Here is a 14,591-nt window from a genome sequence, read left to right as displayed (position 1 = left end):
AGTGCATCACGACGGACAACGGCCAATGGACGGCAGGCGGAATCAATGAGCGGCGGCTACATAGTTCCCCCCGAATGCCCCTCGAATGGCCAACCCAATGCCATTCCCTGCTAGGCAGCTACCAGTACGGTACAGTGAGAGAAAATATTATTCACTTACTAAGAAAATCATATCCAAATAAGAACATCAATTTAATGAGATATTAAAACCTATTTAAAACCTTTTATGGTTAAAAGCAATTTAACCCAAGAACTGACCGCTTTTCTGTAGAATATGAAGAGTATTGTGGAACTGTTATTCCCAGTGTATCTACCTCGCTTACTTTTCTTCTTATTGGCAGATTACAACGGCGGGGTGGCCGGGATGTAGCTGGGCAACTTATAATCAAATCCGATAAAAAATTTCATTATTGCTCCACAGCAGCAGCAGCAGCGGCAGCAGCAACAAAAACCATAACTGTTTTACAGGTAATTTTGCTGTTGTTGTTATGATTGTTGCTGGCTGCACTTAATTTTCGCATGCGCTGGAAACCGAGCCATGATCGCGATTTCTTGATCTTCCGTCTTCCCATCCCAGAACTGAAGCTCCCAACCATCCCCCAATCCGCCGATCCGCTGATCCCCGCCTGGAACTTTTCGCTCCCGTTCGTGTGCGGACGCCATTTTGCGATTCGGATTGGATTCTCAGGGGCCAGAGCTCCATAGCTCGATGGCTATTGCCTTAGCCACTGGAGGTCAGTTGGGTGCGCAGGAATAGAAAGACGCTTTGATTCGAAATGGCAATCTCTGGCCTATCGCCGCGCTGCTCCGGCAGCACATAAATTGGGACGTGATTATGAAATAATTGCAATTCTGTACAATTGGACTTGCGCAACAGAGCAAAGCCAAAAGGTAAAGCCACACGGCAAATAACTACAAAGTATTTGAATCACAACGGGGTGGCATTTATATTAAAAATAAATCACTGTATAGAATAATTTAAGTAAAGTATGGTATGTTCTCTTGCTTAGATATTTTTTTAGGTTTTTCTGAATGAAGTCACGTTTTTTCTGAGTGTAAAGGCAATCAGTTTGTGTGATGACTTCGATTTGCACCTTGGGGAGCAACGGCGACCACTTCAAACGGGAGCAGGTGACAGGCGACAGATGGGTTGCAGTGCGATGAGGAAGCAACTGCAACTGCAACTGCAGCAGCATCTGCAGCAGTAATAGGCTGCAGCCGCGAAACTGTCGCCAGACAAATCAAAAGAAATCGCTCTGGAATACGCAACGGCCATTAAATTAACGCAAAAGAAACGCGCTTTCATTCATTGAAGGTTTCAAGGGAGCTAAAATGTAAACTTCAAATCAATCAATGGCTTTACATAGCCTAGGTATTGATAATGAGTTCCCTTCAATTCCAGTTTTGATGCTCATAAATATATGAATAATTTATTTCTCATATAACTTGGCAACAACATTCAGTACTTCAACCTACATAAAACCACTGTGGCCACAGTTTGAAAGCCACTGGTGCCGTGACAAATCCCTGTTGTCGACATTACACCTGATCCACGTGGAACTCCCTCAACTCATTTGCATCCTCGATTCCCTGAGGAGCCTCCTGTAGCCTGGGGTCCGGTCGTCCGCAAACATATGCAAATTAAATATAATTTCAACACTCGCATTTTTGTTGACTCTGCTGCCGACGGCTCCTCCGCCTCGGGTCCATAATTTACATGAGGTTAACACGCAAGCGAACAGCAGACAACAACAAAGAACCGGCCTTGATTATCAGCGGCAAATCGAATGCACGCACATGCGAAGGATGCAGGAGGGGATTTTGGATTTGGGATTTGGGAGCTGAACTTGCAGCTGGAGTAGGGGTATCTGGTAAAGGGGCAGGAACAGGGACAGGGGGAGATCCGCCGAAAAGGAAGTCAAGTCTGAATAGGCTGAAAGAAATTCTATTACAATGTTGAAATATTGCCAAATCATGGCTCTGGGGTAAATAAATTTCCACGCCGCCACTCGCCATGACCGCTGAACCGGGATGGATGGAAATGGAGGATGGATCCGAGGCTGGAGGATGGATAGATGCTGGTGCACGGAAAATAATTGCGTGATAAATGAAAATACAAAAGTATTGTTTACTGAAAGACTTTTATATGCGTGATGTACTAAAAAAGATGTTATTAATCTCAAACCATATATCTACCTACTGGAGGATATTTATAAATAAAAATACTATATCATCTTAATAGGTGATGATTCATTTTTTATGCTATTTTTGGAATGGATTTTACTGCTTTAAATATCAAGCAAAGGAAATATGCAAATAAATCGAACTATTAAATGCATTTTTTAGTCAAGAATTAAAAACAAATATGACTGTATGGATATAAGGATGATTCGCCAGCGAAGTGATATTTCTTTCTCTGCGATCAGGAGTACCAGGAGCGTTCATGGAAGCTAAAGTCCCTGGCCGTGTATAAATAAGTAACCTGATCCCAGCAACACGCTGCCCGACAGGGGCCCAAAAACGGCACACCGCTTCGCTTCGCTTCGGTTGGAATTGGGATAGGATGAGATGGGTATGGGTATGAGTCCACGGTACCATGTCCCATCCCATCCCATACCATACCATCGCACCGCATCGCATCGGATCGGATGGGATCGAAGCGAAAAGCGGAACCCGTTTGGAGCTTCTGCAGCAGCAGCGTCTTGCGGCATTTTGATTTATAGGCGATTTATGCACTTGGCTGCCGCGGTGGGAGTGGAACTCGAAGCTGCGATGGAAATGGGAAGTGGGAGACGTCTTGACCGAATTCATGAGCGGACAGCTGGCCAGGGTTTATTACATATTACACGGTACATATCATAAGGTAAGCCTCGACAGGCACGGGAATTTCAGTATTATCGTATGCGCTAGGCGCACTCACAGTGCGCTTGGTTGGAAAGCATTCGAATTTCGAACTGTTGTGTTGACTAACAGAAGTGTATAAGGCAACGCTGCGGATGCGGACGCATCTTATCATCTTATCACGGCCGCCGCTTATCTGGTTGTATCAACAGCAACGTTCGCCTCTAGGCCTTCGCACAGGGTGCCCTGTTGGCAAAGAACCACATCAGACCCATCAGGCAGCTGGGCGGGCTGTTGTTCACGGCTCCCTGCTGGATCATCCGCTTCGCCTCCTCCAGGGACAGCTCCACCACCTCGATAATCTCGTCGTCGACTCCGCCGCCACCGGTGGCCTTGTCAGCATCGGTCACCTCGCAGTAATACATGGTTTGCTTGGCACCCGATGAACCAACTCCAGATCTGCAAGGGAATATTCGAATTAAACTCATTTGTGACTTAAGTTTGTTAAGAAGAATTTGGAAAAATCAATTATGATAGTTTGAATTCTGCAAGGGTTTAGTGTTAGTAGATTGAAAACTAATAGAAGGAAAACCAAAAATATACAAATATTTACTTAACTATGTATGAACAACTATTTACCTGTAGACCATGACTTCCTCGATACGTTCCACTGGGACATCGTAGCCACACTCCTCAACAACTTCCTCCCGAGCGATTTCCACCCAGCTCTTGTTTTTGTCCACGATGCCGGCGCAGAGTTCCAAGGTGACGCCGATGGCGGGCGGGAACTCCTTGAGGTCCACCTCATCGAAGGTGCCCTTGGCGCTGGAGATGATGCCGTGATAGACGGCGGGTCGGAACTGGCGAACCAAGACCAGTTTCTGGCGAGACGTGTTGTACAAGATGATAGCCACACTATCGTGTACCTTCAGCAGGTCCCAGTTCTTCTCCACGCCATTCTGGACGTAGTACAGCCGAAAGGGCTTTACGTAGGGCGAATCCTGGGGCAGGGGACCCAGCCAGATCTTAGAAACGTTCTCCATGCTGAATATGTGGACTTGGGGCACGAAAACACGGCAGTGGCACTACCATCAGCTGACTGGGAAAGCTCCAACCGGCGATGGGGAGCCACAATCAGATGGCAGCTTTTGCTTTGGTGGAGCTTTTCTGACGTTTAAGGCCAAGCAGCGGATGGTAATACTATTCGAATTTGAAAAGTTCGTTACAACAAGCAAAATAAATTAATAACTAAATTTGTATAAAATGTAGTAAATTACGAGCAGTTTATTTTAAGTATTTTATATTACTATGTAGAAGCTTTGGGTGCCTTGTGCAGAAAGAACCATAGTAGTCCCAGCAAGCAGGAGGGTCCACCATTAGTTACGGCCCCAGTTTGGACCAGTTTCCTCGTCTCCTCCAAGGACATTTCCAGCACCTGGATTTCCTCCGATTCAACGCCTCCGCCCTGCGAGACCTTTTGGGCATCACACACCTCGCAGTAGAACAATGTCATGGCACTACTGGAGGTACCAATACCCGATCTATAATCGTAGACATGCTGCAGGGATTCGGTGGGCACCTCGTAACCGCATTCTTCAAGAACCTCCTCCTTGGCGATCTCCACAATGCTTTTGTGCTTGTCCACGGCGCCGCCGCAAAGTTCCAAAGTAACTCCTAGTTCGGGTGGAAACTTCTGCAGATCAGCTTCTCCTTTGGACATGTCCGATGATCCTGCTGAATGTATTCCCTGGTAAACCGCTCCCCTGAACTGACGCACGAAGATCAGTTTTTGCCGGGATTTGTTGTACAGTATCACCACCACGCCATCTATGGTTTTTATAATGTCCACTTGTTTCTCCACATCGTTTTCGATGAAATGAAGACGACCTGGTTTTATCCAATTCGAGTCCTTGGGCATCGGACCAAACCAAATCCTTGATATACAACTCGGCTGGATCTTGAATCCCGATTTGGCTGACGAGCAGCAGTAGCGACCCAGGCTGCCCAGTAGTTTTAACATGTTTTGTGTTTTTGAAAAGCATTTCGAAACTTTATAATTATTTCTGAATGATTTTCCAACGACAGCGCCCTTTTTAGTCTTCGTTTGTTTATTTTAATAAGTTTTGTAACACAATCTTTATAATTTGATTACACAACTCCATTAATGTACTATCATATACATCCCCAAAAGGGTATTAATCATAAGGTCTAATGGTCAATGCATGCGATTGTTTAGCGGGGCGGTTGACATCATTATTAATGCAATAACATTTAGGTATATTTTAAATCTTTTATTACTTTACATAAGATACGAGCACAATATTGCCATTTAATGGAACAGGAAGTGTACTTATAAACATAATTTCTAGAGCTCTCTTAAAATCACGCCCGCCCCAACAATTCCTAGTCGAACAAACAACCATGTCCAGCATGCACCATAGATTATCATTTAGCGGCATAGCAGTTGTCGCACACACGTACTGGTTTCCCCGGCTGACCCTGGGCATTGAGGAGGGGCAGCGTGTGCTCCGAGCAGGCCTTGCAGAAGATCTCCCCGCAGCTGCGGCAGTGGTGCTTCCGCCGCGTGAGATTAAACTCCCGCTCGCAGGCGGTGCAGTGGGTGGCAATGGAGTCCGGTGCCCAGATCCCAGGGCTTCCAACTGCCTCCGGCATGGCTTGCAGTGACTGAGCGGAGCCAGAGAGTAGCTGCCGCTGGCGACGCTCCTGATCCTGCATCTCCGATACCTTCAGCTTGCTCACGCTCAGCTGGATGCCGAGCTCCTCGAGCGTAGTTTGTGCCTCTGACCATTGCGTTCGCACCTTGTCCAGATCAGCCTTCAGCTTGCCGTTCCTCTCCTTCTCCTCGGCCAGTTCCTTGAGGCAGACCTGCAGATTGGATATTTTCTCCTTCAACTTCAGCTCCTTCTCCTGCAGCGAAATCCGCCATTCGCGCTCAATCCTTGACTCGGCCTCCGCCCGGGCAGCCCGCTCCTCACTGGCGGTCACCTGGGTGGTCAGTGTTTGCGACGTGGTCTTGAGAATCTCCCCCAGGTTACTCTTGTCATTACTCCACCTGTGGAGAGGGGTAAAACCAGGTTTAATGAGGATTTATCAAAGTATAATGTACCATTTCGAAGAATTTATTTTCCGTATAGTTGGAAAGAAACTACTTGATCAAGAAGTACCAAATGAGTTCCTGATCAGTGGTTTCATATCCCTACTCCCCCGCCTTCTTACTTTTTTTCCAGCTGATCGATGGTGCTGGCCATGTCCTCCTTTTGGACCTCCAACTTGGTCATCAGCTCCGTTTTGTGCGTTAGAGACGCTTTGCAGTCCTGCCAACGAATAAAATAAGCGGATGTACCAACGTTCTAATCTCTCGTCGTTTAACTTAATCTCGATGTTAGTATGGTGAAAAATGAAAGACTTGAGGTTCGGATAAGTTTTATTTCTCTGGGTTCGATTTGGAGGAGTACGTGGAATAGAATATATGAAGAAGTTCCAACGCGTACAGTACATTGCATGGACTTGTAGGTTCATATAGTCTCAATATTTATTCATAGTATATAATTACAATATTTGTATTTGACTAGACTGAGTGTATAATTACAATATAAGCGGTTGCGTGGGGATCCATACGTACATACATATGTATAATAAACATCTGAAGCCTCTTAATCACACTATACATATATACATACATACTTCGTTACAGTATAATCGTATATAATCTTTGCTTACGGGGGCACTGGGAAGATAATTTAGCTAACAGGTTGCATACATTAGTAATTCAAAACCTTTAACAATTCTGGTATTCTTTCCTTTAAAGGGATCTGGTCTACGGAGTAAAGGCATCCTATATGGTACACACTGGCTATAGGGTTCATTTAGTTGTAGACTTCCCAATTGAGAGTCTTGTTAAGCAGTTTCACTTTGAGTTCCGTTCGGCACCTGGATCCGGACTTTGAGTGGCTATCCAGGTCCTTGGGATGTTGGGAGCAAAGCAGGCCTGTTCCGATCTTCACATGGTATGTTTTCATATGGTGATCTTTGGATCTACTACAATTTAACATCTGTAGGCAATTATTTCATGAAGAACTCTTCCGTAAGTCAAATAATAGTTTATAAAAAGAATTAATCCTTAGGTATAAATGCAGTCAGGCACTAAATACATTCAGTAAATACATTAAACTAGTTTTAGTTTTCATTGAAAGTAAATTAGGTTTCAAATCAAAAAACATACAAGTTAATAAATACGGTTACATTCTGTGAAAACCGAAACTGGCCCCATAAACAGAGGATCCTATTCTATATTTAGCTGCAGTTTAAGTTTCTTCATCGGCGGTCTGTTCGCGGCACAGGACATAATCGCTTTGAGATGCATCCACTCCAAAGTGCTGGGTGACCACAGCCGCCGCCTCGGCTAGCTCATCGTTCAGGGACTTGGCGGATGTGGGCGTCTTGGCATCCTTGCTCTCCTGCAGCACCTCCGGATTGGGAGCATCCGGCTGGCGCGGTGACTTGCGGTACTTGCTAGGATCGAAGGGCGGAAAGGCGTCCATCTTGAGATGCATACGCTTCATGGGCGGGCCAGCGTCCTGTTTGTGCTTCTTGGTGAGCGCCTCGAACTTTTCCAGATTCTGCTGTCGCCGCGTGTTTGGAGATCGATCTCCGCCAATGGCTCCGTTCCCAGCTCCAGATCCCGATCCCGATCCCGGTCCATGGTGTTGCTGGTCAATGAGCTTCGATTCGTATTTCTTTTCTAGCGATTGTAAAATGTTACCAATTTGTGAGGCTTTCGTTTGCAGGCGCGAGACCATCTCGCCCTTCTGTGTGAGTTCATCTTCACATTCCTGGTTAAATTTTAGACGGGATTACTTTTTGACTTGCAGGCTTGAACCGATTTGCTTGGAGCTAATGATTAAATTATAAACCAAAGCTTACAACGAAAGTGAAATGATACCAAAGCTACGAACCAGATGGAGCGAATGAATGTGGGCAGATGAGTTGTGAGCAGTGTAATGAATGTTTGAATGAGTCATTTTGGCATCGCAATGAATTAACCAAATTGACCCATCATGACGATGATGAATACTAACCTGCAGTTTACGGTACATCTCCAAATTGATCTGCTTGATATCGTCCAATTGGCGGCGCAGGGAGACTATCGTGTCCTGCTTTTCGTGAATGTCCTTCTCCAGCAGTTTCATGGCCATGTCCGATTCCGCCTTAAGGGACACCTGCAACTTGAGCTCCTTCTCCAACTCGCCGTTCTTGCGACGCTCCTCCACCAGCTCCTCGGACGCCTTCTCCTTGTCCTTATCGGAGGAGGAACCACCAGAGCCAGTTGAATTGTTGTCCGCTGCCGGAGTGGACTGGCGCATGGCCTGGTTCTCGGCCTGAAGAGCCAGCAGGCTATTCCGAGCGATTGCCAAATCCTCTTTCATCAGGGCATTTGTGGTCGTAAGGGACTCAACTTTGGCCTGAAGATTGCCCACAGTGGCGCTGAAAATTGAGTAATAACTTAGCTGAGGGGGCGCACTACATTACAACAGCCGAAACCCACTTTAGATGCCTGTTGAGCTCCTCAATGTAGTTCTTCTGATCCAGCACCGCAATCATGTTGCCCTGCCCAGTGGCATCCAGCAGAGCGGGCGGAGCACTGTCTTCTGGAGCGGCATCGGCGTTTCGGGAACTGGAACGCAGGTACAACGAGAAGTCGATGACGCCCTGCTGTGAGTCCAGATCCTCCTCCTTGACGCACAGATTGCAATCGATTACGTTTAAGCCCACCAGAATGCCCATTATCACAACGATCTGGAGCAGGAAGAGATGGGTTAAAAGGAATCCTTCAGCAGATGGCGCACAAGCTAACCTCATCGCTCATCATCAGAGCATGTGGCTCATAGTAGTCGAAGAGTGAATCCTCCCGGTGCTCGATGAGCGCCTGCAGGTAATCCGATAGCTTCTTTTGCATCAAAGCGATCCTCAGCCAGGCTCGAGCCCGGCCGATGTGGGTACGGACGGTGGGCAGATCCCTTACACTCGCCGTAATATCCTGCGCCTCCGGACAGTAGTGCTCGACGCTCTGCAGCAGATCCCAGAGTTCCTTTCGCGGTCCCAGCAGACCCTTCTTGGGCCGCAATCCGTGCCCCAGGACGTGCTCGATGACGATGAAGAAATGCTGCAGTGGCAGGTGATCCGAGTCGAGCATGCGACCATATCGCAGTGACTGCTCCAACAGCTCCTTGACCACCAACTTGCAGATGTTCACCAGATTGCTGCGCTCAATTTCCGCCGTGTCCCGGGCTGCAAATGGAGGAACGGTGGTTCCAAGATTAAAGACTTGGCTGGCGCAGAACTTTGCTTCAAAACAACTGACAACTGATTAACTGAGTAATGAAATTTTATGTGCTCTCCTGGCTGCTTTTCTTTCTGGCACCCGGTGGTTGTCCCATATACAGCATCGATCTGGCTACTTTAGAGGTGCCAACCAACGATTTTCAAAACGAACTGACCCTGCAATCCATGCTCAGCTCGGAGCTGCGGAATTACCGCAATGGCCTTATCGAGCGGGTCGATGACCAGATGACGAATCCTCCATATTCCCCGCCAAGTAGCTACCAGAAACTGGAATGGTTTAAGGATCTGCCCAGGGACCTGCAAAAGGCGACGAGAAGTGCACCAGACTCGGACTCATTTCTGGGTACAAATCTGTTTGGCAATTATCGCAAAAATTGTTTTTCCGCGGAGGACATTGCTCTTATATCCGCGCGCCAAGACTTCGAGCTGCTGGTGCCCAAATCCTTTCCATCATCCATCCTCACCGACAGCGTTGTTTACATGCTACTCCGGTACTTCAATACTGTTAACCAGATCGTGAAGCGGATGTCAGACGAGGACACGCGACTCATCCTTCAAAGAGCATTCTACGACGCCCTTGGTGGCTACCTTCGCTATTATCTGTTGCCCATGGCACAGTTATCCTTCTATGCCGGACGCATCAAGCTGAACACCGTGGAGCGCATGGTAAACATTTATCAACAATGCAAAACGACACTCAATACGAATGGAAATGGCTGGAAAACTCCGCACAAGGATGTAATGTCCCAGTTCAAGTTGGGAAAGATCGAACCCGTCAAGCTGCCCAAGAGCTGTCATTCCCAGGAGGATGCCTCCAGCTGTGCCCAACTAGATCAAAGTTGCATCTCCCAAGAGCCGGATCAAGGCAACATGATTGTGACTCTGCCCCGACTGGAGACTCTGGATGAGAATGGCTATCTGAGCAACATATATTTGCCATTTCGGAAGCGACGCATCTACAATCTTCGTTCTCCAAGATCAGAATTCGTCCTGGTAAAGTTCTTCCAAACCCTAACCAGCTGTCATCGGTTTCAGGGCATCAGCCAGGCAAATTACAATCGCCAGTTTCTCGCCTGGATAAAGGAAAATCTAGAAATGCACTATGGGGACGATGTATTCTATCCGGGTCTCGGTGGGATTCTGCAGATCCAGGAGAGGCTGTCGAAAGAGAAGTATCCGGAAGAGGAATCCCGGGCACCATCCCATGAGGATGACGCGCGGAGACCTCCCTCCTCTCTCAAAGAGGACTCTCGCAAGATTAGCCGCTCTGCCATTCACTGGCAGGAGACTTCGGAACCAGAGCAGCAGCCGGAGCACCAAGACGAATGGCTAACCGGATTGGAGAACGTGCAGAACCGGCAGGAGGAAGTGGAGGAGTGCCGCGAGTGCGACAACGATGAGACATTGATTTGGTGCATTGCCGCCTTTCTGACCCTGCTCCTGCTTCTCATTTTGCTCATCATCTGCTGCTGTATGCGAAGGGGCAGGAGGAAGAGGGTTGGCCCAGTGGATGCAGAGGCTCCTCCGCCGAAGGAGAAACCAAAAAAAGAAAAGGAGCCGCTGAAGGCCAAGGAGCCAGAAAAGGAAAAAGAAAAAAAAGAAGATAAAGGCGATACGGATGGTACGCGCCGGTACTACTACTCGGGTTCTGGTCGGTCCACTTCACAAAGATCGGTGCAGGCAAATCGTAAGTCAACATTTGTGGCAACTCAATCACTGTCTAACCGCTCTGGTGTTTACAGGTTATCCGAATAATCCCGAGCTAGATTCCTTCACCTCAACCTCGTCGCTGGGCTGTCAGTTCAACAGAAAGTGCATGCCCATGAAGTTCTCCCGAGCGAAAGGTGGGGATTACTACGCACCAGACAAGAACAGGGATCAGATGGGAAAGCCGGTCACTGCCTTCAAACTTCTTTCCGATGATTCCTCTCCTAGCCGCGCTCCCTACAGGGACGTTAGTAGGCCCGCTTTAAAGTCGACCCTATCCGTGATTCCCTCATCGGATAGCGAACTGGACACTAGAGAGAATAGGCGCCAAAGGCAAATCCGGGATGAAGCCAGGCGGAAGAAGCATAAGGACTTGGAGACTGGGCGAAAAAAGGAGGTAAGTTATCAGATACCCGCCTGCTTTTGAAATCCTGAACCCAGAGTCACCAGCAGACCAAATCCTCAGAAGACAAGAAGCAGTCATCCCCAGAAAGGCGATCGCCGAAACAAGTGAGGATAGGTAAGTTTATGACTAGTACTTTCATAGCTCCAATTGATTCATTTTCTTGTTCTTTTCATATTGAAATGTTAAAAGCTATACCGAAAAAGGAAGATACCTCCGATGATCCTCTTTTGCACAGGAAAAAGTCTGAAGAGAAAACAGATTCCTCTTCCCATCGACTCAAGGGCGGTGAAGAGGTAAGTTGGATTTTGAAAATGTCAAAATATTAATCTGGTTCGTTTTTCAGTCTTTAAAGAATTCTCCAAGCTGGGAAACGACTTTTGAAGATAGCTAGACTAGTTGGCAATTTTTGAACCCGTTTTGTTGTTTGACATTCTACTTTTTAAGTGTATATTTTTTGACAAGATAATAAACCCTTTGAGTTTTAACTTTTGAAAGGAGTTCGTTCGATGTCATTGACCAAAACGAATTTCTCAGTAAAAAAATATGTGAGATTATAGATTTATCTGCTTAATAGAAATCTATCACTAATATCCCTAGTCCAAGCTGCGATTTAAGTATTTCCTAAGTAAATCTCGTAACTTTTAATTAAGAGCAAGCAACTAAATGTGCAACAATGCAAAGAGGCATGCAAGTAGATGAAAGATTACAAAGGCCAATATAATCGAGCACCAAGATCTAGCCATTCACACATTTTAAAGACTTGATACATTTTCGTGCTTGATAAGAATCTGAAGTGTTCTATTATAGAACAAAAAACTAAAGCTAATGTCTACACATAAAACAATGCTAATATCTAACGAAAATAGATATGCTTTAGTGTTTAAGATAATAATTGTAAATAAAGAATAGAAATAATAACCTAGAGAAGTTTCAAGCCTCAAGAAAATAGTGACTTGGCTGTTCAAGTTCTTCTGATTTTCATGGCCCTTGCAATCTAACGATAACTGAAGAGAGACTACAAAGTAGGAGCGTGCTGAGCAACAGAGGCATCAAGAAGCGACCTACAGAGATGCGACCACTCGGCGAAGAGGCCAACACTCTGGTGCTGCGACTGGGAGTGCGACTGGGACTGGCCGAGTGCCGAGGAGCCACTGTGGACCATGTCGCACAGCCGGCGGCCGATAAGGTTTTCAATTGCCATAATACCATTGTCGGTGATGTCCAAGGCGCCTCCTCCTCCACCGGCGTTGCCACCACCACTGCCGGTGGACAATCCGGAGAAGCGTTTGCTGTTGCGCTTGCTGGAGCTGGAGCTGGAGCCCACATGGTAGTTGGACCCGAAGCCCGTTTGGGAACTGCTTCCACCTGCCAATTTTTCACTGGTCTGAGCTGCCTGACTGCCAGTTCCGCCGGCCACATCGATGTCCTGCAGCTCCTTGAGGCACAGCCACTCGCCATCGACGGATACCCGGAAATTGCACAGGTAAATGGTGTCCTGGACACCGCCGGCCAGCTCCTCACTGGTGTTGGCATGCGAGGCTTTTGGCAGGGCAATCGTGTTGCTGCTGTTGCTCGCCTGTTGTTGTTGCTGCAACACCAGGGGTTGCTGCTGTGTCTGTTGCGGCTGCTGCTGTTTCGGTTGCACTTGTTGTGGGGGTGGATTCTGACCCTTTTGGCTTTTGGCCGCCGCTGCCTGCGCCCTTGTTGTTGCCGTTGCTCCAGTTGTTGCTGCTGTTGTGCCAGTTGGTGTTGCTGCCGTCGAGGACTTTGCTGACTTGCCAACTTGTTGTTGCCCCGTTTGAGGCGCCTTCTTGGCCGCCGTTGTTCCTGCTGCGAATGACGTCGTGCTGCCCGTGGTTGGCGTTTTCACCGCACTCCTCAAAGGCTTCGAGCTGCTGCCGCTGGCACTTGATCCTGTTGCAAGGCTACTCGATTTTATGCGACTGCTGGTGCTGCTTAGGTTGTTGTTGTTCGCGGACGACAACTTGGTCCTTTTCGTATCCTCGACGAGTCCACGCATTTTGCTGGTGCTTCAAATACGACTGAGTGTGTGTACGTGGGCGTCCATAAAAATACAGATATATACATATATATCGATATTAGCCGTTCAATAAGTTCCGAGTTTCCTTTGCTGCGGCTTTCCACCAACTGTTTGCATTACCTTAGAGGAGTTTCCTTTGAACCTTAAACCTCTTTTTAAGAGGATTTTCCTTCTGAAATTAACCAAATAACCGAAAATTCTCGCCGCTTTAAGGGTGCACTGTTATCCTGTTGTGTACGCGTTGAGTAAGACTGGCAAAAAGTTCTTTATCCTATTGATTTGTCAAGTGCGCCAAGCTCGCAAGCTCCTCGCGAGCTTTTGTTGGGGGTGTTCTCGATGGCACTGCTGTATGTGGTGTGTAAATCACCTTTGACACTTTCCCGATGCACTTTTATTAAATTAATTAATTTTTTTTATTTTTTTATAAATACCGTAATATTTAGACGACTGTTTCGCACAATCTACGAAATTGCTAATAACATATAGAAATTCCCAAATTGTATTTAATATATGCATATGATTTTTAAATAAATTATTAATAATATTTTTCCTCTTTTCAACGCTTTTTATGTGCTTTTCTATTCTTACAATTGTAGGTAAGCCTTTTGTTTATACACAAAATCATTACTTAACATATTATTGATAATGCGCAATGCAAAACAAAGGCGCTTATCATCCAACGAATTATAGTTAGGACTCACCGCGTTGCAAACGTTTTGCTTTCAGTTTCGATGGCGACGGGGATGGACCACTGGCGCTCGCCACCGCGTCCGGTGCAACAGGTACAACAGGTGGCGCGGGCTCGTCGGGATACGGGTACGTGGTGGTGCCATCGATTACCTCGGAGGAGGCGGCAGCTGCGGCCGCATTCGAGAACTGTGTGGAGATGTGGCTGAAGATCTGCGACGAGATGCTCTCCGTGCGCCGGAAAGTGTTCCGCAGGCGGTCCAGCGATGACGTGGAGACGTTGGGCGCAGGCGCGGCACCTCCAGTGGGGGGCGTAACCGAAACGGAGACACTCGAGGATTGGGAGTCTTCGCTCCTTTCGCGACGCACCAGCAGATCGTCCGTGCTCATGGCGGATCACCTAATTCGCGGCGATTATCGGCACACAGTGCAGGGGTCACATGAATCAAAATTACGCGATTACAGCCGCTAATTTCGATTGTTTGCACTTGAACGCGGAGTAAACAAAAAAGTTTGTCAATACAAAATTAAAACAGCTGTTGCATTT

The 14,591-nt window shown here is 47.0% G+C and overlaps 4 protein-coding genes across 13 annotated transcripts; 1 reads left to right on the top strand and 3 right to left on the bottom strand.

Annotated features, from left to right (window-relative positions):
- Positions 1–2,805: 2,805 nt before the first annotated feature.
- LOC6538293 (uridine diphosphate glucose pyrophosphatase NUDT14) lies at positions 2,806–4,013 on the bottom strand. The gene is made up of 2 exons (XM_002098784.4): positions 3,480–4,013; positions 2,806–3,299 (listed from the first exon to the last, which is right to left on the bottom strand). The coding sequence occupies exons 1-2, from the start codon at positions 3,881–3,883 to the stop codon at positions 3,065–3,067; spliced, it is 639 nt and encodes a 212-aa protein (XP_002098820.2). The 5' UTR covers positions 3,884–4,013; the 3' UTR covers positions 2,806–3,064.
- Positions 4,014–4,099: 86 nt separating this feature from the next.
- Positions 4,100–4,967, bottom strand: LOC26535746 (uridine diphosphate glucose pyrophosphatase NUDT14). Its single transcript, XM_015193274.2, has one exon. The coding sequence runs from the start codon at positions 4,858–4,860 to the stop codon at positions 4,147–4,149; it is 714 nt and encodes a 237-aa protein (XP_015048760.1). The 5' UTR covers positions 4,861–4,967; the 3' UTR covers positions 4,100–4,146.
- A 149-nt stretch (positions 4,968–5,116) lies between these two features.
- LOC6538291 (protein RUFY3) lies at positions 5,117–14,583 on the bottom strand. Of its 6 annotated transcripts, none has more exons than XM_002098782.4 (7): positions 13,478–13,685; positions 12,523–13,358; positions 8,716–9,149; positions 8,407–8,657; positions 7,940–8,345; positions 6,078–6,175; positions 5,117–5,913 (listed from the first exon to the last, which is right to left on the bottom strand). In XM_002098782.4, the coding sequence occupies exons 2-7, from the start codon at positions 13,334–13,336 to the stop codon at positions 5,286–5,288; spliced, it is 2,631 nt and encodes an 876-aa protein (XP_002098818.2). In that variant the 5' UTR covers positions 13,337–13,358; positions 13,478–13,685; the 3' UTR covers positions 5,117–5,285. The 6 variants fall into 6 exon arrangements, with proteins under 6 accessions (XP_002098818.2, XP_039232857.1, XP_015048756.1 ...); XM_039376923.2 differs by having other exon boundaries at positions 12,382–13,358; positions 13,478–13,684; XM_015193270.2 differs by lacking the exons at positions 12,523–13,358; positions 13,478–13,685 and adding an exon at positions 14,059–14,583.
- LOC6538292 lies at positions 9,199–11,810 on the top strand. 5 transcript variants are annotated; one of them, XM_015193273.3, is made up of 5 exons: positions 9,200–10,890; positions 10,946–11,307; positions 11,364–11,430; positions 11,506–11,609; positions 11,660–11,810. In XM_015193273.3, the coding sequence occupies exons 1-5, from the start codon at positions 9,240–9,242 to the stop codon at positions 11,705–11,707; spliced, it is 2,232 nt and encodes a 743-aa protein (XP_015048759.1). In that variant the 5' UTR covers positions 9,200–9,239; the 3' UTR covers positions 11,708–11,810. The 5 variants fall into 5 exon arrangements, with proteins under 5 accessions (XP_039232860.1, XP_039232859.1, XP_015048759.1 ...); XM_015193272.3 differs by having other exon boundaries at positions 11,361–11,430; XM_039376926.2 differs by having other exon boundaries at positions 9,199–10,890; positions 11,364–11,609.
- Positions 14,584–14,591: the final 8 nt, after the last annotated feature.

The sequence above is a fragment of the Drosophila yakuba genome, chromosome 3R (genome assembly GCF_016746365.2).
Source record: "Drosophila yakuba strain Tai18E2 chromosome 3R, Prin_Dyak_Tai18E2_2.1, whole genome shotgun sequence".
Lineage (NCBI taxonomy): Eukaryota > Metazoa > Arthropoda > Insecta > Diptera > Drosophilidae > Drosophila > Drosophila yakuba.
Note: the sequence above shows the minus strand (reverse complement) of the source record. Positions and strands in the feature narration are given on the sequence as shown.

Excerpts from the sequence above, each read along its gene's own strand:
- LOC26535746 (XM_015193274.2), bottom strand. The coding sequence starts at position 4,860 with ATGTTAAAACTACTGGGCAGCCTGGGTCGCTACTGCTGCTCGTCAGCC.
- LOC6538291 (XM_039376923.2), bottom strand. The coding sequence starts at position 13,336 with ATGCGTGGACTCGTCGAGGATACGAAAAGGACCAAGTTGTCGTCCGCG. Across the intron at positions 9,150-12,381 it reads CGCCGAGTGGTCGCATCTCT|CCCGGGACACGGCGGAAATT; the intron begins GTAGGTCGCTTC and ends CTCCATTTGCAG. Across the intron at positions 6,176-7,939 it reads AGATGTACCGTAAACTGCAG|GACTGCAAAGCGTCTCTAAC; the intron begins GTTAGTATTCAT and ends ATTCGTTGGCAG.
- LOC6538293 (XM_002098784.4), bottom strand. The coding sequence starts at position 3,883 with ATGGAGAACGTTTCTAAGATCTGGCTGGGTCCCCTGCCCCAGGATTCG. Across the intron at positions 3,300-3,479 it reads GAGGAAGTCATGGTCTACAG|ATCTGGAGTTGGTTCATCGG; the intron begins GTAAATAGTTGT and ends ATTCCCTTGCAG.
- LOC6538292 (XM_039376925.2), top strand. The coding sequence starts at position 9,240 with ATGAAATTTTATGTGCTCTCCTGGCTGCTTTTCTTTCTGGCACCCGGT. Across the intron at positions 10,891-10,945 it reads AAGATCGGTGCAGGCAAATC|GTTATCCGAATAATCCCGAG; the intron begins GTAAGTCAACAT and ends TGGTGTTTACAG. Across the intron at positions 11,308-11,360 it reads AGACTGGGCGAAAAAAGGAG|CAGACCAAATCCTCAGAAGA; the intron begins GTAAGTTATCAG and ends CAGAGTCACCAG.